The 26059-nt window shown below is 46.5% G+C and overlaps 1 protein-coding gene and 1 long non-coding RNA gene across 5 annotated transcripts in view; both read right to left on the bottom strand.

The window, feature by feature from the left end:
• Positions 1-667: 667 nt before the first annotated feature.
• Positions 668-26059, bottom strand: part of LOC307199350 — a 94238-nt gene continuing 68846 nt past the window's right edge. The window contains exon 2 of the long non-coding RNA XR_013831913.1: positions 668-1436. This is a non-coding gene — a long non-coding RNA (uncharacterized lncRNA). The remainder of the gene's footprint in view (positions 1437-26059) is intronic.
• Positions 668-26059, bottom strand: part of GJC2 (gap junction protein gamma 2) — a 71192-nt gene continuing 45800 nt past the window's right edge. For 3 of the 4 annotated variants that reach the window (XM_079946982.1, XM_079946981.1, XM_079946980.1), the window contains exon 2: positions 668-7138. In XM_079946982.1, the coding sequence (XP_079803108.1) occupies positions 5853-7118 (1266 nt within the window). In that variant the 5' untranslated portion in view covers positions 7119-7138 and the 3' untranslated portion in view covers positions 668-5852. Of the gene's footprint in view, positions 7139-14992; positions 15573-26059 lie in introns of those variants that run through there. The other variant, XM_079946979.1, reaches the window with a different exon arrangement.

Raw genomic sequence — 26059 nt, 5'->3', positions numbered from 1 at the left:
GGTGCAGAAATGCCCGAGGTTTCCTGTGTAACTCCAAAGCTTGCATCCAACATCCTTCAGCACCATTTGGACCAAATAAAAGGTATTTCCTCATGTGTTCTATTTATGAGGACACAGGCAACTTCCCTAGAGCAGTGGGACGAATTTAGAACTTGCCTTGCTGCATCTGCTTCAACTTTTGCCCCCAGGACAGAACCTGAGAAGGAATCATTCTTCAGCTTTGCAACAAGAATTAGTGAGCCCAGCACTGATTGACTAGTGCCTGTGTCGTCTCTAAGAAGCCTCTAAAATTTTCTGAGCAGTTTTGTGATGTTCAGATACTCCCTTTTGTTTTTAATAAGTTAATGAACACGCAGAGCTTTTGAAAAGGGATGGGGAGAGGGCAGCCTTTCTGAAGGGTAACCACAACAGGGAAGATTGACAGGTGAGCCAGTGTTCCATGTGCTTGTATTTTAGCTGTTGTGATTAACATCAGGAGGAAGCTTGGCTGATGGGTGGCAGCAATCTTTACATCGAGTATGTCTTTACCCTGCATTTTATTGTTAGGAGTTATAATGTAGCAAACATGGAAACATGTCCTCGTGGCTGCATTAAAAAAAAAACCTTTGAAGGACACATTAACCCTTCTACATAATTGCATTGCACTTCTCATACAACAAACCAGATCAAAAGTTTGATTCCATTTTATTAGTATTGAACAATGAACATCCAACAGTTTTGTGCTGTTGCTTTTTAAAATGTCCTATCATTCTAAATACAATCGAATGGTAACAATTTACATGAAAAATATTTACAGAGAAAAGAGTCAGTTTTGCACTCGAAACGTTTCTCATACAACTTGCAAGTTAGTACAAAAAATAGTAATATAACAGCATAGATTTGTTATGGCCTTTTAGTTAATTTCAAGTATTTTCCAGTGGAATGGAATGTGAGTGACAGCATAATCTGGCTTCTGTTCTGGTTTTTAAACTTGAAACCTTTTAAAAAACCATATTAACTGTTAGAGCTTCCCACATGACCGCCTGGGAACTGCAGGGAACGTGTTGCAATTTCTTTGTGGCAGACCTCAGCCTCCTTCATAAAACTACAATTCCCAGGGTGCCTTGTGAGGAAGTGTTGACTTTTATAGTTAAAACGACGGGTTCTTAAAAACTTTCTCTACTGCAGATCATTATTGTATGTTGCTTATTCTATGCAGGGAATTGCATTTTTAAAAATGCAATGGATACCACAAGACAGGGTCCCTTGAAACGCTTCTGAACGAAAACTCATGATAACTTCTGCGTTCCAATGCAGTTGTAAAGTGAAGTAGCATATGCACAAATCTGGCAACACCTGCCACTTTCTATGAACACTTGCTATTTTCCTTCTCCCACTGGGGTCATTGCAGTAACACTGGAGTGTAGAAGGAGTTGACTAAATTTGCATCTATTTATCTAGCAGTTGGAAAGCACAAAGTGTAAGTAGATAAATAGGTACCACTCCAGCGGGAAGGTAAACTGCATTTCCGTGCGCTGCTCTGATTCGCCAGAAGTGGCTTAGTCATGCTGCCCACATGACCCAGAAGCTGTATGCCGGCTACCTCGACCAGTAAAGCGAGATGGAATTATGGAATAACAACATAAAGTTTACGGCTTGTATGACCTTTACCTTTATCTTCATTGGGGCAAGAATCGGAAAGGATAGTTCCTCCATCACCCTTACGTAAACCTACAGGGAGTTCATGGCCACTAGCCAGAATTTTCCTGTAATTTCTGATTTGCTCTCTTCTCCTCATTTTGGGAACAAGCGATTAGCCAGCAGCCACAGACTTGGAGGAAACGGATGGGAAAGGTTTGAAGAAACTCAAGAAGCCTCTCTGTTTGCTAGGACGAAGTCTGAAAAGGGATGCGGGGTATTCACACAGCCATTTTGACACTGAAGTCATTGCTGCAAAGTGCCCCCCCCCCGGTTCCACTGTTTTTGTTTTTGCTTCATTCTTTCAAAAGCAGAAGCTTGGTGGACTGTTGTCTATAGCGATATCGTGCTGCTGCTGCTGACCACAATGCTGTTCACCAGGACAAAGATAAAAATGGTTGAGGCTTCAGGGGCTAATCTACACTGGGGAGTTATAACTTTAAAAATGTGTTATAAAAATGTGACACCAGAGGGCGCTGTAGAGCAGCGATCTGTCGCCAAAGAGAAATTGCATTGGGAGCTATATATTTTTATGGCGTTTTCCTTGATTACAGTATCAAAATGGTCATGTGAATTGAAACTTTGAAAGGGTATTTTATAATGACACCCAGTATTTGTGCCTGGTGTGATTTACATCTCCGACAGGAACAGGGAGCTTGTGGACCTTGAGAGGTTGTTGGACTTGAACTCCCAACAGTTCCAAACAGCCCAGCCGATGGACAGGGGATGATGGGAGTTGTAGTCCCATTACAAATGGAGGCCCCCTGATCTAGAACAACCTATTTCCCTAGGGAAGGGAAGGTTGCATTGTGGAGCAAGGAGTCTCCTTGCCATGAAAAATGGCAGATATGTTTATTTTTCTCTCACCTTCTGAAATTTTTTTTATTATACCTCCCAGTGCTTTATTCCCACCCACCCTCCAACACTTTTGGAAAAAGAGCAGAGATTCAAATATACCTGCATTCACTGCATCCAGAATTGTAAGCCTTTCTTCCTAACACCTGAATGAGAAACTACAGGGGCTCCTCAGTGGCAACAAAGAGGAGCAGGGAGTGCACTCTGTGTGTGCTCAGGGGTAATCTGTTCAAATCTCTAGAGCTCCTTATATCAAAGTTTAAGCAAGAAAACAGCCCAATGGCAGCTGATTCGCACAACTATTTCAGTATGGGGAAGCCACCATGAAAAGCTGCCCTCCTGCTTCTCAGCACCACAATTTCCACTGGTGCTCAGCCAAAAGGCTCCGAAACTGTCTGCTTGAGTTTTGAATTTGAAAGAGTGCTAAAATCAGCAAATTGCAGAGGTATGGGGATTTTTTTGTTGGTTGTGGAGAGACTTGTAGCTTCAGCTCCTCTGGGCAGCCCCCAATGTTTTTCTCCCCAGTAACCCAGGAGTGATATTAAGAGAAGAAAGAAAGAAACTGGAAGACTTCCATGCCGGCAGTGGATACGAACATAACATAAGGAGAGTCTGCTTATGGGCCCATCAATGGCCCATCTAATCCACAATCCTGTTCTCACAATGGCTGACCTGTGGGAAACCTGTTAGCAGGATCCGAGCCCAAGAGCTTTCTCCCCTCCTGCGTTTGCCAGGAGCTGGAAGCAGAGGACAGCCAATCATGGTCAGTAGCCACCAAAAGCCCTCTCTTCCATGAAGCCCTCACTTCACAACCCACAGATTTGCCATGATGTTAATGTCTGCTCCGTCATCCCTTCAAAATATAGGCCGAGCCATCAGCTTTCACTGAAGGTAGGTGCTGGGGCTCAGAGCTGGTGAATCCCGGAACAGATTTAGCCCTGCTTCATCCCTGGAATATTGATTTCCTTCTACCCCAAATTGGAAATGGAGCCCAGATGTTGTCCCTGTTCTGTGTTCTGTTCCCTGAGATTAAAGAGCCCTTGCCTGATGGGAAAGCAATTGACTTTTATTTTACTGTTTCCTTGATTACATATGTAATTTTCCCTCCTCCAGCTAACTGCTTGTCGACAAGTTAGCTAGGGTTGCCTCCTTTTCCAAGACATACTTCCAGCAGCCACACAACAGACAGAAATTCAACAGTGTTCGCGCTCCCCATCATTTTGGGAAGGACTGCACCTGCCAAGCTTCTGCCTGCCACACAGCTGCTAAAACCACAGCCTCCGATTGGAAAAGGGGAGTTGGCAACCCCACTACATTTACAACCCTCCTTCTTATGTTAGCAAAGAGACTCTCTTCCTCCAAAATGAATCCCAATTTATCATAAATATTGACCACGATGTTGGCTTACCCATTGTATGGCAAGGACACTACCCCGACCTCAGTTCCTGAGGCAAACTGGTCTCTCCCTGTATCTGACGTCTGCAGTCTCTAGACTCTGAGGACCAAATGGAGCAGGGGCAAGCGGCCGTGGTCATCCATTTGTTGCAGGACTCCCAGTCTGTCCAGCCATCATGGTCAGTGGTCAAGGATGCTGAATATTATAGTCTGGCAGTGAGAGCTATAGGTTCCCCATGCCTGAAACAGAGGTTTGGTTTCAAGCACACAGAGATCTATTGCAATTTGGCAAGGGGAGACCCAGCTCAATATTTCATTTTGAAAATATAATACATATTGCCTGAGTGCTTTTCCACACACAGATGTGTAAGTGCTTGCAAATGCAACACCGTGATCAATTTCCCTGCAAATTATGGGTACTCAGATGCTGGCTTTGTCCAGATGCCTGAGCAACTGGTATGCTGATTATCTGCAACATCCATGCTCAGGTGGAGGAAGGTGAGGGCGGCCACATCTGGGAGGTGGGCACACTGACTTCTAGAGTCCCAGAAGATCTACAGAGCCACAGGTTCCCCCCCCCCCACATCCCCACTCTACACAGAGACACAACAAAGATATCACAAGTGTTCAAGTTTTCCGCCTTTGCAGCGTTACTTAAGGCACTTTTGGTTAGGGTGTGGTACAAGCAGTGGTTAAAAACCCTTCTCAGTGACAGTGGCCGAAGGGAATGCTCCATTTTCCACTGCAAAGGAAGAAAATGTCCTTGTCTGCTTCTCAGCTCACTGCCGAGGATCAAGGGAGTAAACGCCGCACATCTCTGAAGCAGGTGACTCCACTGAAGTCAACTGTGAAAATCCCACAGACATGCTAGATTTTGGGTTTCAGCCTCATCTTGGAAAGCTGACTCCTGCTTTGCGGAAGCCATTAAACAGTTCAGAGGAGGGCATGGCTATGTATATGGATTAGTAAACCTTTAGGGAATACAGCGGTGGTCTTCCTGCAAACCTGATCAACCACTCAGAGCAGCGTTGTAAGATGTTGTGGCAGCTTCTGCAGGCGGGCAGGTTGTGTTCCACCAACGAGGTTAGAAATTAAAAGGGTTATTTCAGTCATTTAAAGCAGAATAGAAGGAGGAAAGGGGAGGCATGGTTTGGACCGACAGTTGCTTAGCACAGACAACCGCCTATGGAGGAACAGTGGTCTTGATGCAATAAAGACTTGGGTGCAGAATTCTCACACTTTTCCCTCCGTAAACCCAGGCCCTGACCACAAACTTGGGCTGCTGTTGGAATCGATGCAGCCAGAAGTGACACGATTTCCAGTTCGTGCACAACCTATCAGGTACCAAACTTAAGGAGAAAATGTAAGAGGCAGCAATGGATCGATTGGCAAGTGTGGAACGCAGAAAAGGACGGATTGGCAAGGAGGAAAGCAAAGGAACGGGGAAAGCAGAGGAAGGGAAGGCATCCCCAATGCAACCAGCACAGCAAGGGAGGTGATATCTGAGAGCCATACTGAGCAAATCTGGAGTCCCAGGCCCTCTACATGACGGGGATAAGCCATTTAACTGGACGGCAGGCCTTGCAGCCAGCACACGCTCTTCCTGTTCCATCTGACAGGGGACACTGCCCAGGAATATACTCTGAAAGCATCATGGCACAACCTCGTGACTTCTCTTTAGGAGTAACAAGACATGTGCAAAGGGTTCCGCCACTTCCAGGTAGCTGATTCGTGCATCGAGGGGGCAGGCTTGGTGAAGGATGGCGGAGAGAGGCTTCTTGCCAACCCACTAGATGGTCCTGAAATGCATTGCTCATTTGGCAAGACCCCAAAAAAGAACCCCATTGCTAGCGCCATCTTGGGGCCGGTTCCGTTCCCGACAGAGAAGCCACCCTCGCCTCGTCGTCATCAGGCTATATACCTTGTTAGATCCACACGGAGTTTTTCCCATCCTTGCCGTTTGAGCTACCTTTCTCTGAGCTGGCTTTGGGCTTGGCGCCTTGCTTCTCCTGTGCGGTGTTGGCCCGGTTTTGCTCTGCCACCATCCCGCCAGAAGCCGAGCTGCTGGTTCTGGACGGCTGCCCGTTCGCCTGCGTGTGGTTGTAGCTTTGGAAAGCAATGTCCAGCTGCTCCTGAGCCACCCGCAAGTGTTTGTGGAGCGTGGACAAGTCCGGCGGGAGGTTCTCGTCAGGGCTGGTGCACTGCTGCTCCTGGGCCACGTTGGCCAAGTTCTGCTCATGAGCCATCAGGCTGTTGGGGACCTTGGCCTGCTTGTCCGACTTGACCACCAGGTTGTATTCCGGGGGGCAGGAGATGTTCTTCGGGTAGGCGGCGTAATTGTAGGGCGGCTGGCGGAAGCTGTGCACCTTCCGGTCCCGGATGGCGTCGCGGATGGTGCCAATGCCCAGATGACACATCTCGGCCACGTTGAGCAGCAGGCAGAGGCAGCTGACCACATACATCACCAGGAGGAAGATGGTCTTCTCTGTCGGCCTCGAGACAAAGCAGTCGACATCGTGGGGGCACGGCTGCCGGGTGCAAAGGTAGTAGGGTGTGACCTCGAAGCCGTAGAGCATGTACTGCCCTATCAAGAAGCAGATTTCGAAAGAGGCTCTGGTAAGGAGCTGGAAGACGTAGATCTTCATCAAGCCCTCCTCTTGAATGTGTCTCCTGCCATCGTGCTTCTTCTGTTGCTGCTCTTTCTTCTTCTCCTCCTTCGTCTTGACCTTCTCTTCGCTTTCCGCCACATCGTCCACAATCATGGGCTCTTCCTCCTCGGCTCCCAGGGGGTCCTCCAGGTTACGGACGGCTTGCCAGTTGAGCGCAAACTGCTTCTTCTTCTTGAAGCCCCGGAACCTCTTCTTCTCCTCCTCAGAGGACCTGGCAATCCTGTGGATGGCGTAGCCCAAGTAGATGACGGAAGGGGTGGAGATCATGATGATCTGAAAGACCCAGAAGCGGACGTGCGACAGCGGGGCAAAGGCATCATAGCAGACGTTGTCGCAGCCGGGCTGCTTGGTGTTGCAGGTGAACTTGCTCTGCTCATCCGAGTAGATGGACTCGCCCCCGACGGCCGTCAGGACGATGCGGAAGACGATCAGGACCGTCAGCCAGATCTTCCCCACGAAAGTGGAGTGATTGTGGATTTCTTCCAGCAGGCGGGTGAGGAAACTCCAGCTCATGTTTGTCATAGGGGCTAATCATTTATAACCTGCAAGAAAAGGACAAGGGAGGTCGAAGCACAGTTAATGCCGGTCTGTCCCACAGAAGGTGCTGCTGCTACACCATAATTGTAGAGTTAGCAGGGACCACGGGGGTCATCTAGTCCAACCCCCTGCAATGCAGAAATCCTTTTGCCCAACATAGGGCTCGAACCCACAACCCTGAGATTAAGAGTCTTATGCTCTGCCGACTGAGCTATCCCACCTATGGGCTCGAACCCACAACCCTGAGATTAAGAGTCTCATGCTCTGCCGACTGAGCTATCCCACTTGCTTCCTATGGAGAGTTTTCCAAGGCTTATATATGCTCTGCCACCCCTGTTTCTGCATAAGAGTAACCTAAATAATGGATAAAAAATGACAATAAATCATATACTGCATAAAGGTAAAGGGACCCCAGACCATTAGGTCCAGTCATGGCCGACTCTGGGGATCCAGCGCTCATCTCACTTTATTAGCTGAGGGAGCCAGCGTACAGCTTCCGGGTCATAATAATAATAAATAATAATAATTTATTATTTCTACCCTGCCCATCTGGCTGGGCTTCCCCAGCCACTCTGGGCGGCTTCCCAAAAAATATTAAAATACTGTAATACATCAAAATATTAAAATACTGTAATACGTCATGTGGCCAGCATGACTAAGCCGCTTCTGGCGAACCAGAGCAGAGTACGGAAACGCCGTTTACCTTCCCTCCAAAGTGGTACCTATTTATCTACTTGCACTTTGACGTGCTTTCGAACTGCTAGGTTAGAAGGAGCTGGGACAGAGCAACGGGAGCTCACCCCATCGCAGAGATTCGAACTGCCGACTTTCTGATCGGCAAGTCCTAGGCTCTGTGGTTTAACCCACAGTGCCACCCGCGTCCCTGCGCCACAGACCTTTGCATAGGTATGCTCCCTCCCCTCACCCTTCTGCCAGGGTGGATGGGCAGAAAAAGAGCTGCAGCTGAGGTAGTGCATCTGCTTTGCATGCAGAAGTACAGTACCTGGGTTCAAACCCAGACATTTCCAGGCAGGGTTGGGATCTGACCCACTCTGAAATCCTGGAGAACTGCTGGCAGTCAGTGCAAACCTCACTGAGCTAGATGGACCATCAGTCTGACTCGGTACAGTGGTACCTCGGGTTACAAACACTTCAGGTTACACGCAGCGGTTCTCAACCTGTGGGTCCCCAGGTGTTGTTGGACTACAACTCCCATCATCCCTGAGCTCTGGCCTTGCTAGCTAGGAGTGATGGGAGTTGTAGTTCAACAACATCTGGGGACCCACAGCTTGAGAAAGGCAGTGTTACAGACTCCACTAACCCTGAAGTAGTACCTCGGGTTAAGAACTTTACCTCAGGATGAGAACAGAAATCACGCGGCGGCAGCGGGAGGCCCCTTTAGCTAAAGTGGTACCTCAGGTTAAGAACGGTTTCAGGTTAAGAACGGACCTCCAGAATGAATTAAGTTCTTAACCCGAGGTACCACTGTATAAGGCAGCTTTCTACAATTCTAAAAATAGAGGCACTGAGTCAGAGAGGTATGAAATCTCACTGTGACACACAAGAACTTTGTACACACTTTTTCCTTACAAGAGGAAACCCAGGGCACAGCCAGGACTTCCCTCTTGATAAAGACTGGGCAGAGTCATCAGAGGCTGGGTAAAATTGCTTCGCAGGCTGTGGAGCCAAGTGCCATTGGCGAACCCTATTCTGAGACCCACTGGCAGTTTTGGGCTGTGTTTTCATATCTCTAATAACATTTACAGTGGTACCTTGGGTTACATACGCTTCAGGTTACAGACGCTTCAGGTTACAGACTCCGCTAACCCAGAAATAGTACCTCGGGTTAAGAACTTTGCTTCAGGATGAGAACAGAAATCGTGCTCCGGCGGCGCAGAGGCAGCAGGAGGCCCCATTAGCTAAAGTGGTACCTCAGGTTAAGAACAGTTTCAGGTTAAGAACGGACCTCCAGAACGAATTAAGTTCTTAAGCAGAGGTACCACTGCACTTAGCATTTCCGCAGTGCTTACCACATCTCAGTAATTCTTACAACAACAGCTCTGTAAGGTAGGGCAGCATTATTCTAAACCGGTGGTTCTCAAAAGGTGTGGCAGGAGAGGATGGTAAGTGTTGTGGGAAGATTCAAGGACCATCAAAGAAGCATTTAAACATTTCAATGTAGTATAGTATAGTATAGTATAGTATAGTATAGTATAGTATAGTATAGTATAGTATAGTACAGTGGTAAGGTAAAGGTAAAGGTACCCCTGCCCGTAGGGGCCAGTCTTGACAGACTCTGGGGTTGTGCGCCCATCTCACTTAAAAGGCCAGGGGCCAGCGCTGTCCGGAGACACTTCCGGGTCACGTGGCCAGCGTGACATCACTGCTCTGGCGAGCCAGAGCCGCACACGGAAACGCCGTTTACCTTCCCGCTGGTAAGCGGTCCCTATTTATCTACTTGCACCCGGAGGTGCTTTCGAACTGCTAGGTTGGCAGGCGCTGGGACCGAGCAGCGGGAGCGCACCCCGCCGCAGGGATTCGAACCGCCGACCTTTCGATCGGCAAGCCCTAGGCGCTGAGGCTTTAACCCACAGCGCCACCTGCGTCCCTTACAGTACAGTGGTACCCCGGGTTAATAACTTAATTCATTCTGGAGGTCTGCTCTTAACCTGAAACTGTTCTTAACCTGAAGCACCACTTTAGCTAATGGGGCCTCCCACTGCCGCCGCATGATTTCTGTTCTCATCCTGAATCAAAGTTCTTAACCTGAAATATTATTTCTGGGTTATCGGAGTTTGTAACCTGAAGTGTCTGTAAGCTGAAGCGTCTGTAACCTGAAGCGTCTGTAACCCAAGGTATCACCCACACACCCACACCCAAGAACAGTATCCATATCTTTCTTCCAGAGCACTGGCTTTTCTCCTACAGTTCTTCACGGCATATTTTTGTGAACAGGGATTTTCCACTCTAACCAATAAGAAAGAGCAGGAAAGAGAAAAGTGGCTTCTTTGCATTGATCAGGAGATGAGAGTTAGTTTGTCTCTAATTAGACCCAATATAAATGAGATTATCTGGCAAGAGCAAGCTAATCACACCTCTCACTGACTTTGCATACATACTTAAAGGTACATATGGAAGAGGCTCGTTTATAATTGCATTTTGGGAAATGATTCGCTTTCTTATGAACAGTAGCTGCATTGTTTTATACCTTCGGCATGTCCCATGATCGTTTTATAGTAGCTGTGTTCTATGTCATAAATCAAGCACTGCTGGGAGTCGACTCTTTTTTTTATTATCAATAAAGAATTCACTGTGGCTTGAGCACAAATTTAATTCTAAAAGCGTGGCCCAGAGAAAAAAAAATTAGAGGTTCTATATTGTACGGTTGTGGCCAAGAGAACAGGGGGAGGGGGTTGCCTAATGTCCCCTAGTGAGGCCAAACCAGAGGTACGTCTCAAGCCCATCATGCAATTCCTGGTTTGTGTGCCATGATACCTAGCGTTCCTTAGTATCTTTTTTTTTTTTTTTTTTTGCCTTACTTAAAGTTTATTTAGAACAAACACATTTTTCCAAATGACAGTCTAACATGTGCAATCGAGAGGTCTTTCAGCTATCTACCCTCTGCAGAACCTATTTGGGCTTCTGTATTGTGGGCTTTCTCAGTCGCAGTGACTTCTTCAGAGGAACTTCAGAGCTGCTAGCTGTCTTTTTTGGACAACTGAGACCTCCAGGTATGGGGCAGTATATAAAATCAGCTAACAACAACAACAACAACTGTGTTTCTTGTGCCCCTAAAGGACCAGGTGCTCAGCCTGGGAGTCATTTTGGACTCACAGGTGTCCATGGAGGCACAGGTCAATTCTGTGTTGAGGGCAGCTGTCTACCAGCTCCATCTGCTACGCAGGCTGACACCCTACCTGCCCGTGGACTGTGAGCATTCCTTAGTATTGAAGTCCAGGCTTCTAGTATGGGGTGGGTGGGCTGGGGGCAGAGCCCAGAGCAGGCCTCAGGAGAAGCTCCACGATTTGGGACAGGTTCAGGGATGGATTCCCCTGACCTGGTACAGAGCCCAGCACAAATGCTGTCTCTTGTTGGCATCCGTTGCTGCAACATTTGTCAACTCCTCTCCAAATGGTTCCATTCCAGGTGGCCATTATGGGAATTTTGTAGCTTAAGCCCACGTGCCCGAGCGTCCTTTTTTCCTCCTCCCTCTCAATTCCCTTTTCCTTTCATGCTGTGTCTTTGACGTGGTAAACCTTTGGCAGGTACTGTCTTCACACTGATACAGTGGTACCTCAGGTTACAGACGGTTCAGGTTACAGATGCTTCAGGTTCCAGACTCTGCTAACCCAGAAATAGTACCTTGGGTTAAGAACTTTGCTTCAGGATGAGAACAGAAATTGCACCGCGGCGGCGCAAGGCGCCATTAGCTAAAGTGGTACCTCAGGTTAAGAACAGTTTCAGGTTAAGAACGGACCTCCAGAACGAATTAAGTTCTTAACCCGAGGTACCACTGTACTTGTAAAACTTTTTCAGTGAAAGAGTCATCTTAAAATGCTAATAATGATAATAATATTGTATTTTACTGTTTTATTGGAAGCCGCCCAGAGTGGCTGGGGAAACCCAACCAGATGGGCGTGGTATAAATTATTATTATTATTATTATTATTATTATTATTATTATTATTATTATAGCAGTTTTCTGAGGAAGACAGTATGGTTCATTGCTAGAAGGAAACTCTCCCTGGCTCTTTCTATATCCTCTTCGGTCTTTATTCAGCCAGCAGCAGAAGCATCAATTAAACTTCCCACAAGACATCCAATGTGAATGGATAGCCTGCGTTAACAGCTCTGCCTCTGACTGTTAACAAAGGACTCAGCTACACAGCTGCGAATAAAACATTTCAAATGTGTTGTAAAGTACAATATACAAACGTGACACACGAATGGAGACAGTGAGCGATGCAAAATTCAATGCATTTTTCAAAAAAGCATTTTTGCCGCGTTTTTTTACATATGTGTGTAGATTCCACCAAACTATGTTTGGTCAGAGGGCCTGGCTTGGAAAATGGGACTGATAAAAGCTCAGCTTCTAAGTAGGACTGCCATAAAGACTTCCTTGTATAACAAATAATTATGCATTGTAAAAACCATGAGTCATAATCATTGACTGACTTCCTTCTATCTCTCCCCTCAATTTTTTTGTTAAAGCATGACTTCATTGGCCTGGGTTCAGGGATGGACAAAGGGGGGTTGCGGTGGGTGTGGGTCGCCCCGGGTGTCACCACCGAGGGGGTGACAAAATGCCGCGGGGCCTGCAGCACGCCTGAGCCACACATCTCTCCTGGGAGTGACGTGGTGGCTTGGGCATGAGCAAGCTCTGCGCTGCCCAAACGGTCCGCCCGCTGCCTCCCCCCCCCCCAGCTGTAGGGTGGCTGAGTGGGAGGAGGCAGGCAGAATCCAGAAGCCCTGTGGTGTACCCTTTCCCTATGGGCGGCTCACCCCACCTCTACGGGTGGCTTGCCCCACCCCTGGGCACACCGCCCCAGGCACCCAAGCAGCTTCCTCCGCCGCTGCCTGGGTGGCCGAGTGCTGCCATGTTGTTTTCAAAGACTCTGTTGTTTTCGTAAGCTGTGCTGATTCACAGGGTACATATGTGAGGCCTGGGGAGACAGGATTATTCTATTTATGCATTTAGGTAAAGGTAAAGGTACCCCTGCCCGTACGGGCCAGTCTTGACAGACTCTGGAGTTGTGCGCCCATCTCACTCAAGAGGCCAGGGGCCAGCGCTGTCCGGAGACACTTCCGGGTCACGTGGCCAGCGTGACATCGCTGCTCTGGCGAGCCAGAGCCGCACACGGAAACGCCGTTTACCTTCCCGCTGGTAAGCGGTCCCTATTTATCTACTTGCACCCGGAGGTGCTTTCGAACTGCTAGGTTGGCAGGCGCTGGGACCGAGCAGCGGGAGCGCACCCCGCCGCAGGGATTCGAACCGCCGACCTTTCGATCGGCAAGTCCTAGGCGCTGAGGCTTTAACCCACAGCGCCACCTGCGTCCCGCTTTACGCATTTATTTATTACTAAAATGTGGGTCCAGGTATTTTATGCTCTGGGGATGGGAAAGTTTGTGCAGGGACAATTGTGATAAGAACATATTAGGGTTGTCATACGTTCAGGTGGAAGTAAGGCTATGTACATACAGTGGTACCTCAGGTTACAGACGCTTCAGGTTACAGACTCCGCTAACCCAGAAATAGTACCTCGGGTTAAGAACTTTGCTACAGGATGAGAATAGAAATCGCACGGCGGCAGCGGGAGGCCCCATTAGCTAAAGTGGTACCTCAGGTTAAGAACAGTTTCAGGTTAAGAACAGACCTCCGGAATGAATTAAGTTCTTAACCCGAGGTACCACTGTATTAGCAACTTACAACACAGTGTAGTTCCTCCCTCCTCCCATTTTAAGTCCCATTTGCATGGTGCTGTACAAGCAGTAGAGAAGGAGCAGGAATGTCATCGCCTGAGAGTACAGAAGAACCAGTGTACAGTGGTACCTCGGGTTACAGATGCTTCAGGTTACAGATTCCGCTAACCCAGAAATAGTACCTCGGGTTAAGAACTTTGCTTCAGGGTGAGAACAGAAATCGTGCTCCGGCGGCGCAGCAGCAGGAGGAGGCCCCATTAGCTAAAGTGGTGCTTCAGGTTAAGAACAATTTCATGTTAAGAACAGACCTACGGAACGAATTAAGTACTTAACCTGAGGTACCACTGTAAACAATAATATGTAAAAAGCCTTGGGCTTTTAGTCTGTTGCATTAAAACAACTAAGGATCCTGCTGTAGCCCATTAAAGACTAACAAATTATGGGATGTACTTCCGCAGGCCCAAGAACACAAACACCCTGCTATCTACCTTTTAGACTTCAAAATACAGACTTTAAGAGAGATGCAGGACTCGTTGCAGTTGGAGCTTGGGTTGTAAGAAGACTACCAACTGTATTCGCTAGGCAGCCCCATTAAACTGAGGATGCTACCAGAGTGTTGCTATTCAATCACATGCCGGCAGATGTGGGGGGAAGCGGGTTGTGCAGTTGAAGTGCATTGGGGGGAGAGATGTCTTGTGCAAGAAACCCGCTTCCCCCCAAAATAAGTCCTTTTACAATAAGAAATGCACTGGGAGGTGTAGGATAAGGCTTTGCTTTGATGCAATGCTATCCGAGTTCCCTGCGGATAAATTAGGATGAATGCTCAACAAACCACTCTGGGAGGCTTACTGAAGAGTAAATAGGATTGCCCTGGAACTTTAGGAGCGGGGTGTGGCTGGATGGAAGCTCGATACATTTGGGAAACTGCCTTAAGAACTGTGCATTGTGGCCTGAGCGCTCAAAGGCAACAGACCTTTTCTTTGACTGGACGCCATAGCTGAGATCTCTCGTCTTCCTCACCGATACATGAGCTCCAAAGGCCGGCACATAATGCAAGGAATGTGTTCTACAGATAACAGGGAAGGAGAGAGGTGGGATAGGCAGCTCAGGAGAAGTCCACACCCTCCAACATTTCTCCGGTGAAAATAGGGACGTCCTAAGGAAACGCAGGACAATCAGAGACTGGGACGGCGTCTGTAAATCTGGAAAACAGGGACACTTGGTGGGTCTGGAAAACTCCTGTATGATGAGGATTAAGGAAAAGTGGGCTTTGAGGCGGTGGAAAAGAAAGCAGGAGAACTAAAATGCAGTAGTTTGGTAGCATTTCATTTTTATATCACGTTCTCACCCACCCTGTTTTGGTATCTCCTCCATACTTCCCCCAATTCTCATGCCGTGAGACGAAAACAGAGAGAAATTGATAGGAATAAGCTACTCACAAAGGCATGGCTGAAGGCTCCCTTGCCATCCAGATCTCCCCAAGGAAGTTTCTCCACAACCACCGTTTCTTCAGGAAGGCAGGGGGGAATATGCATCCCCATCAGGAAAATGTCTCGTGAAACTAACGCCCTGCCAGCTTGAGAAGGAGACTTTTCAGCGAACTTTTAAACACATCCTGCCGGACTCCGCCTTTCTGACAACGAAGCTGCCACCCCCCTTCTCCACCTCTATTCCCCCCCCCCCCAAAAAAAATCCCAACAACCCCAGGAGCATCGGCTAAGAGCAAAAGCCACGTTTTCCTTCGCAGGAGGAAAAGGAGAAGCGTTCGAACAAAAGTTTCATGGGAGTGGACGGGAAGGTATTCCAGTCTTTGCTCTCACTGGGTCCATCCATGCGTCCTGTGCCGGAAAAAGCTGACTAAGCAGGGATTTTATAAAAGGGGGGGAAGGAAAGGGGAAAAAGACCCCACTCTGAAACTCTCCTTAAAATCCTTCTGGTTTAACATTGCTGTGTTTTGCTTTCCCCTTATTGGGCGAAAGTTAAGAACGCCAGTCTAGGGCATCAGTAACGGATTTGGAGGAGGGAAAGCGTGACTAATGAGAAACATCTGGGAAGCACATGGGCTGGGATCTGGAGGGGAGTCACTGGCAGGAAAGAAAGGCTAGACTCCTCAAGGAACGAACAGGAAAGCCATTTCTCCGCTTAAACACTGAGAAGCTATTGGCAACTTCCAGGGCAGGAAGGTGGCTTCAACCTGGACCAGGGAGAAGAGTCGGTGGAGGAAGATTGGAAGAAATTTAAAGACTATCTACAGAAACATTGTAAAATTAATGAATGTTAGAAGGATGTTGGAATGAAGTTATGTGGTTTTAGCAGAAATGTTATAAGGGTTTAGGAAAAAATAGATTGTTAATTGGTGAAAGGAGGGAAAGGAGGGAAAGGAGGTAAAGTAAAGTTACATTATATTAAGATAAATTATATTAAGATAAATTATATTAAGATAAATTACAGAACAAAAAGTGGAAAAGATGGAAAGGATTTGCTGAAATAGTTAACTGAACTAGAATAGAAAAAAGGGAGGTGTGAGGAGGTCAAGGAAATAAGCAAATGAAAGACAAGTTATGGGAAGATTAGCTGTGTTTTTTTTTTCCTCTTCTTTTTTATTGTGATGCGTTGTTTTGTTCTTGTTTGATATGGTGTTTTTACTTTTTCTCAATTTTTTTTAAATAAATATTATTTATATATAAAAAAAAGGGAAGGTGGCTTCAACCTGAAACCCAGAAAGCCAGTTCATAAAGTAAGAATTTGTGATGCCTGAAATTCTGCATGGGTTTCCCCCCAAATATCCACATTTCTGCAACTGGAGGAAGGCTTTTTGAAATATACTAAGAGTCGAGTAGTGATTTCATGCTCTTTATTTCAGCTCATAGTAACAGTGATTGATTTCCTCCCCAAAAACCTCAGGCTTTATATACATTATTTACACAATGGGTCCCGTGTGATTGGCTGACTCTACTTCCTTCCTGGAGCCTGATTGGTCTGCTCCTGCAGGCCAATCAGGTTGTTGCATTCTAGGATCCTACCTGTTATGCACTGAGCTGAAACCTAGAACAGTAGGATCCAGAATGCAGCAGTCTGATTGGTCCGCAGGAGCCACCCAATCCAGCTCCAGGTGGAAGTGAATCAGCAACCTGATTGGCCTGCAGGAGCAGCCCGGAATTAGCCAATCTTGCGGGGCCCATTGTGTAAATAACGGGGAAAGTTTCATTCATTGCTACTATGAGCTGAATAAAGAGCATGAAATTCACACTCGACTCCGAGTATATTTCACTACCTGTCTATTGGTCTAGGATCCAAGCTCAGTAAATAACACTTTTTTTTGGGGGAGGGCATTACCCACTTTGCTTAGTCTGCAAATAAATTAAATGCATCAATTGGCAATGTGCTGCATTCACAGCAGTCTGTGCAATTAGCGGGAAAATAATTCAATACTTTGCCCTGTGTTCAGGGATAACATTTGAGATTTCCAAGACCTTAAAGCTAGAGAAAAGGGGTGTGAGTGTGCCTTTCAAACTCTTGGTTGGAGCCTTCTTCAACCCCAGATGTTAGTCTATTAACTGCCATCATCCTCTGACCAGAACTGATAGGAATTGGAGTCCAACATCTGGAAGTCACCATGTTATAGGAAATTGATTTATACCAGGTCAACTATCTGCCCATTTGCCCCCAGTACTGCATACTCTGGCTTGCAGGAGCTCTCCAGGGTCTCAGACAGAGGTTCCAGTTACAGATAGGTAGCCGTGTTGGTCTGCCATAGTCAAAACAAAATAAAAAAATAAAAAAATAAAAAAATTCTATACAAGATCTCAAAGTAGCTGTTCTATTACAAAGGAATTTCAGAAATAGACTGGAAAGAGAAGCTGCTGAATTGCAACTTATTACCAAACTTAAAACCATGGAGAGACCTGGTCTGAACAAAGACATTGGATTCTTATCTCATTATATATGACAAAGCCGTTTTTCACCTTCTCACCCCTTGCTTTTTCCTGTAAGACCTATTGCAGTCGTTAAGAGTCGTCAACAGGCTCATCACAGCTATCTGCCAATCACCCATTCCCACCACCCTTCTGAGTAATACCCCTCCCCACCTTCTCACTATATAGAAGGGTCTGGTGGCTTCTGTTTCAGTGTATCTGAAGAAGTGTGCATGCACACGAAAGCTCATACCAAGAACTAACTTAGTTGGTCTTTAAGGTGCTACTGGAAGGAATTTTTTAATTTTGTTCAGACAGAGGTCTTTGCCATAATTTGATTCCTGAGCCGTTTGCTAGGGATGAGACCTGAGACCTCTGTACACAAGTGCAAACTCTCTACCAGTGAATTACAGTCCCTCCCTCTTGAGATACTAACAGCCCAGTCCGCCGCACATCTACTCAGAAGTAAACCCAGCAGAGTTCAATGGGGTTTACTCCCTGATAAGTGCACAAGACAGCAGCCAAAAAAACAATCTGCAGGCATTTATTATTTGTCTTTCTAAGACACTTCATCAGTGGCGTAGCGTGGGGGGTGCAGGGGGGGCCGGCCGCACCGGGCGCAACATCTGGGGTTAGGGCAAATCCACGGGTTAGGGGGCGCAAATCCACAGGTTAGGGGGCGCAAATTACTTGCCTTGCCCCGGGTGCTGACAACCCACGCTACGCCACGGCACCTCATTAAAAAAGTTATCTAGGCACTGCACAATAAAATGCAGCAATAAAACCAAGATGCAATAAAAAAAACCCGCAATGAACTTTTAAAACTCCAACCACCATAAAAAACCAAACACAAAATAAAAAGCAATTTTTGAAAAGCACAGTAGTGAAAACCAACTGTCAAATACAAGGGCTAAAACCCAGCAAACAGAAGCTAGCTCCCCCACTCACCAAATATCTTAAAAGCTCTGGTAAAACCACTATGTGGGCACCAAGTGAGCTTTCCTGGGGAAATTCTACATCCAGGGGGGCCACCACTGAAAAGGCCCTTCCTCTGCCATTTTCTGAACTTCAGACCAAAAGGGCACACTGAGAACAGCTTTTGTGGACGATGCTAAGGTAAGGGTAGGGGCATATGGGAGAAGGAGAGATGTAGCAAGTGCTTTTATCAGTCCTTGAACTGGACCCAGAGATGAATTGCAAGCCAGACAGAAAATGTTAAGAATAAATTTGGCGTACTATGGTTCAGAAAGGCAGGGAGGACCTGGAAGTTGCCCATTAGCTGTTAGCATCTGAACAGCAGGCTGAGCAGGCAAAACAATTACCTGGTCACAGTATCCCTACTATACTAAGAGCTCCATCTGATATGACGGCTGAGATTCTACCTGCCTGTGCACAGTCTCACCAGAGTGGTACATGCTCTGGTTATCTCCAACTTAGACTACTGCAATGCGCTCTCTGTGAGGCTGCCTTTGAAGGTGGCTCAGAATCTACAACTAATCCAGAATGCAGCAGTTAGACTAATGACTGGGAGCAACCACTGGGACCATATAACACTGGTCCTAAGAGATCTACATTGACTCCCAGTATGTTTCCAAGCACAATTCAAAGTGTTGGTGCTGACCTTTCAAGCCCTAAATGGCCTAGGCCCAGTATACCTGAAGGAGCATCTCCACCCACATTGTTCTGCCCAGACACTGAGGCCCAGCTCCGAGGGCCTTCTGGCAGTTCCCTCCCTGCGAGAAGTGAAGTTGCAGGGAACCAGGCAGAGGGCCTTCTCGGTGGTGGCGCCCGCCCCGTGGAACGCCCTCCCATCAGATGTCAAGGAAACAAACAACTATCTGACTTTTAGAAGACATCTGAAGGCAGCCCTGTTTAGGGAAGTTTTTAATGTTTGACTTTTCACTATGTTTTTATATTCTGTTGGAAGAGTGGCTTAGGCAACGCAGTCAAAGTGGGTGGGGTACAAATAAATGATGATGAGGAGGAGATGAATTGTGTTTCTTCCTAAGTTATGGCAATTGTTTCTATAATCCTCTCTCTCTGTACATGCAAATGTTATACAAATCTCTTGTCCTTTCTTTTTTGTGGGGACGCCTAAGCGGCCACTGTAAAATTGCATGCATATGTATTATGTATCTTAAGAAAGAACTAGGCTTTGGTGCTGGCAAGAGAGATCTAGACATTTCCTCTGAAACCTAAAATGAGAGACTGACCAAGAGTCTACGAGAACCTCCAGGAAGTTTTGCCATGTTGCAATTTCAAGAGGGACGGAAGTTTCATCCCAGGGAACAATGGAATGGAAGCGAGAAACAGGCCTGGTGCAAGTTTAGAAACAAGAAATTAAATACAAAGAAGGGAGGAAGCCTCAAGGACCGAGAATAACTTTAAAAAAAAAGAAAAAAAAAGAATAGAGACAATAATGTTTATGTGGGGAAAGACAACGGGAGGATGTCATGCTAGACAGCTAGGAAGAGAGTAAGGGCAGATTTTATTGTTTCAACCAAGGGTTGTGATAGTGTTAGATAGGAAGATAAGAAGCCTCTGGGAGAGATCATCTGCCTTGCAGTACTGATAAAGAGATGTACAATTTGGGGTGGATGAGAATTTAATTTGCAAACCTGCCTAATTTGCAATAGAGAACCAGAGTACAGAACCAGAATACAGCCATCCTATGAGTTTTGGGTTAAACCACAGAGCCTAGGGCTTGCCAATCAGAAGGTCGGTGGTTCGAATCCCTGCGACGGGGTGAGCTCCCGTTGCTCGGTCCCAGCTCCTGCCAACCTAGCAGTTCGAAATCATGTCAAAGTGCAAGTAGATAAATAGGTACCACTCTGGTGGGAAGGTAAACAGAGTTTCCGTGCGCCGCTCTGGTTCGCCAGAAGCAGCTTAGTCATGCTGGCCACATGACCCAGAAGCTGTATGTCAGCTCCCTCGGCTAATAAAGCGAGATGAGCGCTGCAACCCCAGAGTCAGCCATGACTGGACCTAATGGTCAGGGGTCCCTTTACCATTTATGAGTTTTGCAAGGGTATTCTCCAGCCAAGTGCACAAATACCGGGGTAAAGCTTGCATTAAAAAATGCATGCATTTGTGAAAATAACATACAAAAATGCATGATTTGGGGGGCAAATGCTTTGCAGAAATGAGACAAAATTTGCATTAAAAATGTGCAACGCAGGCAAAATTCACACTGCAATGCCAATTAATTTTCTAAGCTTGGAAAAGTAGCTCTGTATCTGCCAGCTGGAGACTCGCTCCTGCAGCTGCTGGACTGTAGTTTGCGGCCACAGCCCTTTATCAAGGCCATCATTGTCACCGTGGAGTCCTAAAATGGTTTTTAAACAAGATATTGTTCAGGCATAAACATGTGCTTAGGAGATGGGCACCCTCCTCCTTAAATAACTTCCTGCGTTTCCTGAACTCACCTCTTCCTGGCAGCCGATATCTTGGTGAGGGGGAGCACAAAGCTGCTGTGAACTTGAGGCAGACATAAGGTGAAGGTAAAGGTACCCCTGCCCGTACGGGCCAGTCTTGACAGACTCTGGGGTTGTGCGCCCATCTCACTTAAGAGGCCAGGGGCCAGCGCTGTCCGGAGACACTTCCGGGTCACGTGGCCAGCGTGACATCGCTGCTCTGGCCAGAGCCAGAGCCAGAGCCGCACACGGAAACGCCGTTTACCTTCCCGCTGGTAAGCGGTCCCTATTTATCTACTTGCACCCGGAGGTGCTTTCGAACTACTAGGTTGGCAGGCGCTGGGACCGAGCAGCGGGAGCGCACCCCGCCGCAGGGATTCGAACCGCCGACCTTTCGATCGGCAAGTCCTAGGCGCTGAGGCTTTAACCCACAGCGCCACCTGCGTCCCTGCGTCTTGGTGAGGGGGCCACCTGCGTCACCTGCGTCTTGGTGAGGGGGAGCACAAAGCTGCTGTGAACTTGAGGCAGACATAGGAAGATGAAAAAGAAATGGACACACCACAGATAGGGCATGCTGTGTTGGAAAGGTTAAAATTCCAACTTTCCTTGAACACAATCCAAGGGAACTCTCTGGTGCACGAGCTCCCCTGAAAGGGAGGTCCATGGTATAATAATAATAATAATAATAATAATAATAATAATAATAATAATAATTTATTTATACCCCGCCCATCTGGCTGAGTTTCCCCAGCCACTCTGGGTGGCTCCCAATCAAGTGTTAAAAACAGTACAGTGTTAAATATTAAAAGCGTTCCTGAACAGGGCTGCCTTCAGATGTCTTTTAAAGATAGGATAGCTACTTATTTCCTTCACATCTGAAGGGAGGGTGTTCCACAGGACGGGCGCCACTACCGAGAAGGCCCTCTGTCTGGTTCCCTGTAACATCACTTCTCGCAATGAGGGAACTGCCAGAAAGCCCTCGGTGCTGGATCTCAGTGTCCGGGCTGAACGATGGGGGTGGACACACTCCTTCAGGTATACACGTATGAATTTAAAAAGATCTTTTAATATAATTTCAGTAAAAAACCAGAGATGTTTTTGTTAGGTTTAATTGGAGATGAAATTCCAAAAAAAGAAGAAGATGCGAATCTGTTTATGTATGCCACAACAGCCGCAATGATACTTCTGGCTCAGAAATGGAAATCACAGGAGTTTCCAACATTGGGAGAATGGCGGACTAGAGATGGTGGAATACGTAGAGTTAGCAAAGTTGACGGGGAGATCCAGAATCATTGTGACGAACTGGAGCAAAAGGACTGGAGCAAATTTATATTATATATGAAAGAACATTGTAAACGTTTGTAGCTTTGAATTGAAATGTTTTGTAATGGGAATATAAGGAACTGATTTACATTTAATGGGGGGAAATATAAAAATAAGAGAGAAGGTAAAAAAAAGTGGTTATGGAAATGCTAAGAATAAAGTAAATATGAACGGAAGTCAGAGAGGGGCAGGAGGAGGTTGATGCTCAGATAGAGTGATGTTTGAGTTTACTGAATTATGTATGGAAACTGTGATTATAATAAAATTGAAAATGCAATAAAAATTATATATATATATATATATATATATATATATATATATATATAGAAAGGGAGGTCCATGGAAACATCTAGCCTTGTGTGCAGCAGCTCCATGTTATTGTGATCTATACTCCATACATTTTGGACAGTCTATTACAGGATGTGTCTTGTAGGTGAATGCGAACGTTGCGCACATATATGGGGTTGCAATGGAGCCTGCTGGTCTCAGTGGTCCAGTTACCTGTGAAGGACAGGTAATTGTGCTCTGCCTTCAGTCCAGTTGGAGCAATTCAATGAACGGAATTACTATTGCAGAAATTGATACTGCACAGCTTGAAGCAACTGGATGCTTAAAAATAGACTCCTTTGGGGATGGAGCATTGTCCAGACCATGGGTAAGCAAACTAAGGCCCGGGCGTAGGATCCGGCCCAATCGCCTTCTAAATCCAGTCTGCAGACGGTCTGGGAATTAGCGTGTTTTTACATGAGTAGAATGTGTGCTTTTATTTAAAATGCATCTCTGGGTTATTTGTGGGGCATAGGAATTCATTCTTTTCTTCTTCTTCTTCTTCAAAATATAGTCCGGCCCCCCACAAGGTCTGAGGGACAGTGCTGAAAAAGTTTGGTGACCCCTGGTCCAGACCCATTAGACATTATTCAAAACTTTCCTTGCAGAATTTTCTTCACAACAGAGCAAAAACATCAAAGATACATCCAAATAATTCCATAAGACATCTTGTGCTGTGCGGCATAGGCTCAGCATCTTAGAAAATGTGAAATACTCTGAACAGACCTTATAAGCAAAGGTCTTTCTCTCTTTACAGCCCCCATTAGCCTGAGGCTATGCACTCCTTGAGTGAGCTACATCAGACATCCTTACTTCCTCAGAGCTTGCGAACAATGACTAAAGGCATCCTTTCAAAATGGAGATTTGCAACCAAATACCTTTGTCACCGGGACGCAGGTGGCGCTGTGGGTAAAAGCCTCAGCGCCTAGGGCTTGCCGATCGAAAGGTTGGCGGTTCGAATCCCTGCGGCGGGGTGCGCTCCCGTCATTCGGTCCCAGCGCCTGCCAACCTAGCAGCTCGAAAGCACCCCCGGGTGCAAGTAGATAAATAGGGACCGCTTACTAGCGGGAAGGTAAACGGCGTTTCCGTGTGCAGCTCTGGCTCTGGCTCTGGCCAGAGCAGCGATGTCACGCTGGCCACGTGACCCGGAAGTGTCTCCGGACAGCGCTGGCCCCTGGCCTCTTAAGTGAGATGGGCGCACAACCCCAGAGTCTGTCAAGACTGGCCCGTACGGGCAGGGGTACCTTTACCTTTACCTTTACCTTTGTCACCTGATCTAAGGTTAAACACTCACGTGTTAGCTAGCAGAATACAGCAGCAGTTAATTATCAACCCATCTAGGAGTTCAGAGACCGCTTACTATACTGCAGTGGAATTTCCAGTGTCAAACCTTTCAGCGATGCACACAGGCATGTTCCATTCCGGTGTCAATCAAACAATTATACTTAACAATTACCAGCTGTCAAAAGAGCCTGCCTTTTGGATTTCTGCCTGAGACCCCACTCTGGGCTCGCATCCTTCGAATCAGAAGGCATACTGAGCAGTGATTCATACAGAGAAGCAGCAAATAAGTTTCATTAGAGTAAACCTGCTCTGGCGTAAGCTTGAAGTCTATGTCCAGTTTTAATTCAGAATAAAAAGGGTTCCTCTGCTGTCAAAAGTTTTGGAAGCATTATCCAAATGTCTAGGTATTCTTTGGAAAGCTTTTGCCAAAGCACAAACAATGGAAACACATAAACAGCCCCCCTCCAGCCCTGAACAAAGGTTTATTACACTAACTAGATATGGACCACAAAAACATAGTATTTCTGGTACAGTGTTTGTGTATGGAGCAAAAAAAATAGCAGGGAAGTCATAAACACTGGCCAAATATTTGGTCTGGCAGGCAGCTAACCATGCATTTCAGGGAGAAGCTCAGAAGCTCAGATAAACACTAATTAGATACGGAAGGTTAAGCTGTCAGCAAGAGTTTAACAAGGGAAACCTTCACCCAGCAGGACAACAGCTCTGAGAATAGAAAGCAGGGTCAGATTCTCTCTTGGATATCAGATCCACCTCTTCTTAAGTATCAACACTGTGCAAGTTTTCCTCTCTCCCAACACCAGCTGGATTCCTCATTTTGCATGACTGACATCTGGATACAAATCAATGCAAATTCATTGCACATAAAAAGCTAGGCAAAAGTTCCAACAAGTAGAAAAAACGACAGAGCAGTTTCCTGCCAGCATAGTAGCCTATTTTAAGGCTTTAAATGTTGTGAGGTTTCTTTGAAGCGCCTTTGCTGATTAATCCCTCCTTCTTGCTTCAATTCCTTGTCTCCTCTGCCCTTTAATCTTATTCCCAGTTCATTTTTCTCAGCTTGTTGTCTACTATACACTTTGCCCGTCTCTGACCCACGTTCCAAACAATCTCCAACTTAACTGCCCATGTGAGATTTCCATCCCAGCCAAACTGACAACTTTCCCTTTCCTCACAGAACTTGGACTTCAAACTGCTGGGTTCCTGGAGAAACTGAGCATTCGATTCCACAATGTCAGCTCAGCCAATCAGTGTCCAGGGCTTCACTGCCACAAGTACAACACAGAACAGACTAAGCTTTTTTCTGAGCAGCAATGTAGTAGAATCTTCCCTTGGAAACAATGCAAGGCAAAGGGAAATAATATTTTTGGGGGATTAGAAAAGAACTACACCCAAATGAAGTTCACAAGGGGAAGGACAGTAAGGAGAGGTCAGAGGAATAGCAAGCCTGGCTATGAACAAAGCTCAATTTAACATAATGCAAGGAATGAGTGCAAGTATAATACAGAAGTGGTTACATCTTCTTAAGACCTATGCCATTGGTAGTTAAGCTGAAGGTCAGGACCATGGCTAGGTACAAGATTTGGGACACAGGTTCATATCCACAAATCTGCCCGTTTTTGCCTATGCTAATTTATATGTGCAGATGCATATGTAAAGGTAAAGGAAAGGTACACTGACCATTAGGTCCAGTCGTGACCGACTTAGGCCTTGCGGCGCTCATCTCGCTTTATTGGCCGAGGGAGCCAGCATACAGCTTCTGGGTCATGTGAGCAACATGACTAAGCAGCTTCTGGTGATCCAGAGCAGTGCACAGAAACGCCGTTTACCTTTCCATTGGAGGGGTACCTATTTATCTACTTGCACTTTGATGCTAGGTTGGCAGGAGCAGGGACCGAGCAATGGGAGCTCACCCCATCGCAGGATTCGAACCGCCGACCTTCTGATCAGCAAGTCCTAGGCTCTGTGGCTTAACCCACAGCGCCACCCGCATCCCACATATGCATATGTACATGCCACAAAAAACAAGGCAACAAATGTCCCATCTAAGTCATATATTTCCACACACCCCAACCAGGATTTGTCTAGCTCAACTGTTCATTCAGCATTCATCCTGACTTGCTTTCAAAAAGCTTACATGGAGGTTAGACTATGTTTGGTTTTAGTTGAGTATTCATTCTGATTCGTTTATGGGGATGTTTTACAGCCTCTCTCATGGGTGTTGTTGTTG

This window comes from Podarcis cretensis (assembly GCF_951804945.1).
Source record: "Podarcis cretensis genome assembly, chromosome: 12".
Taxonomy (NCBI): domain Eukaryota; kingdom Metazoa; phylum Chordata; class Lepidosauria; order Squamata; family Lacertidae; genus Podarcis; species Podarcis cretensis.
This window is presented reverse-complemented; position numbering and strand designations above follow the sequence as displayed.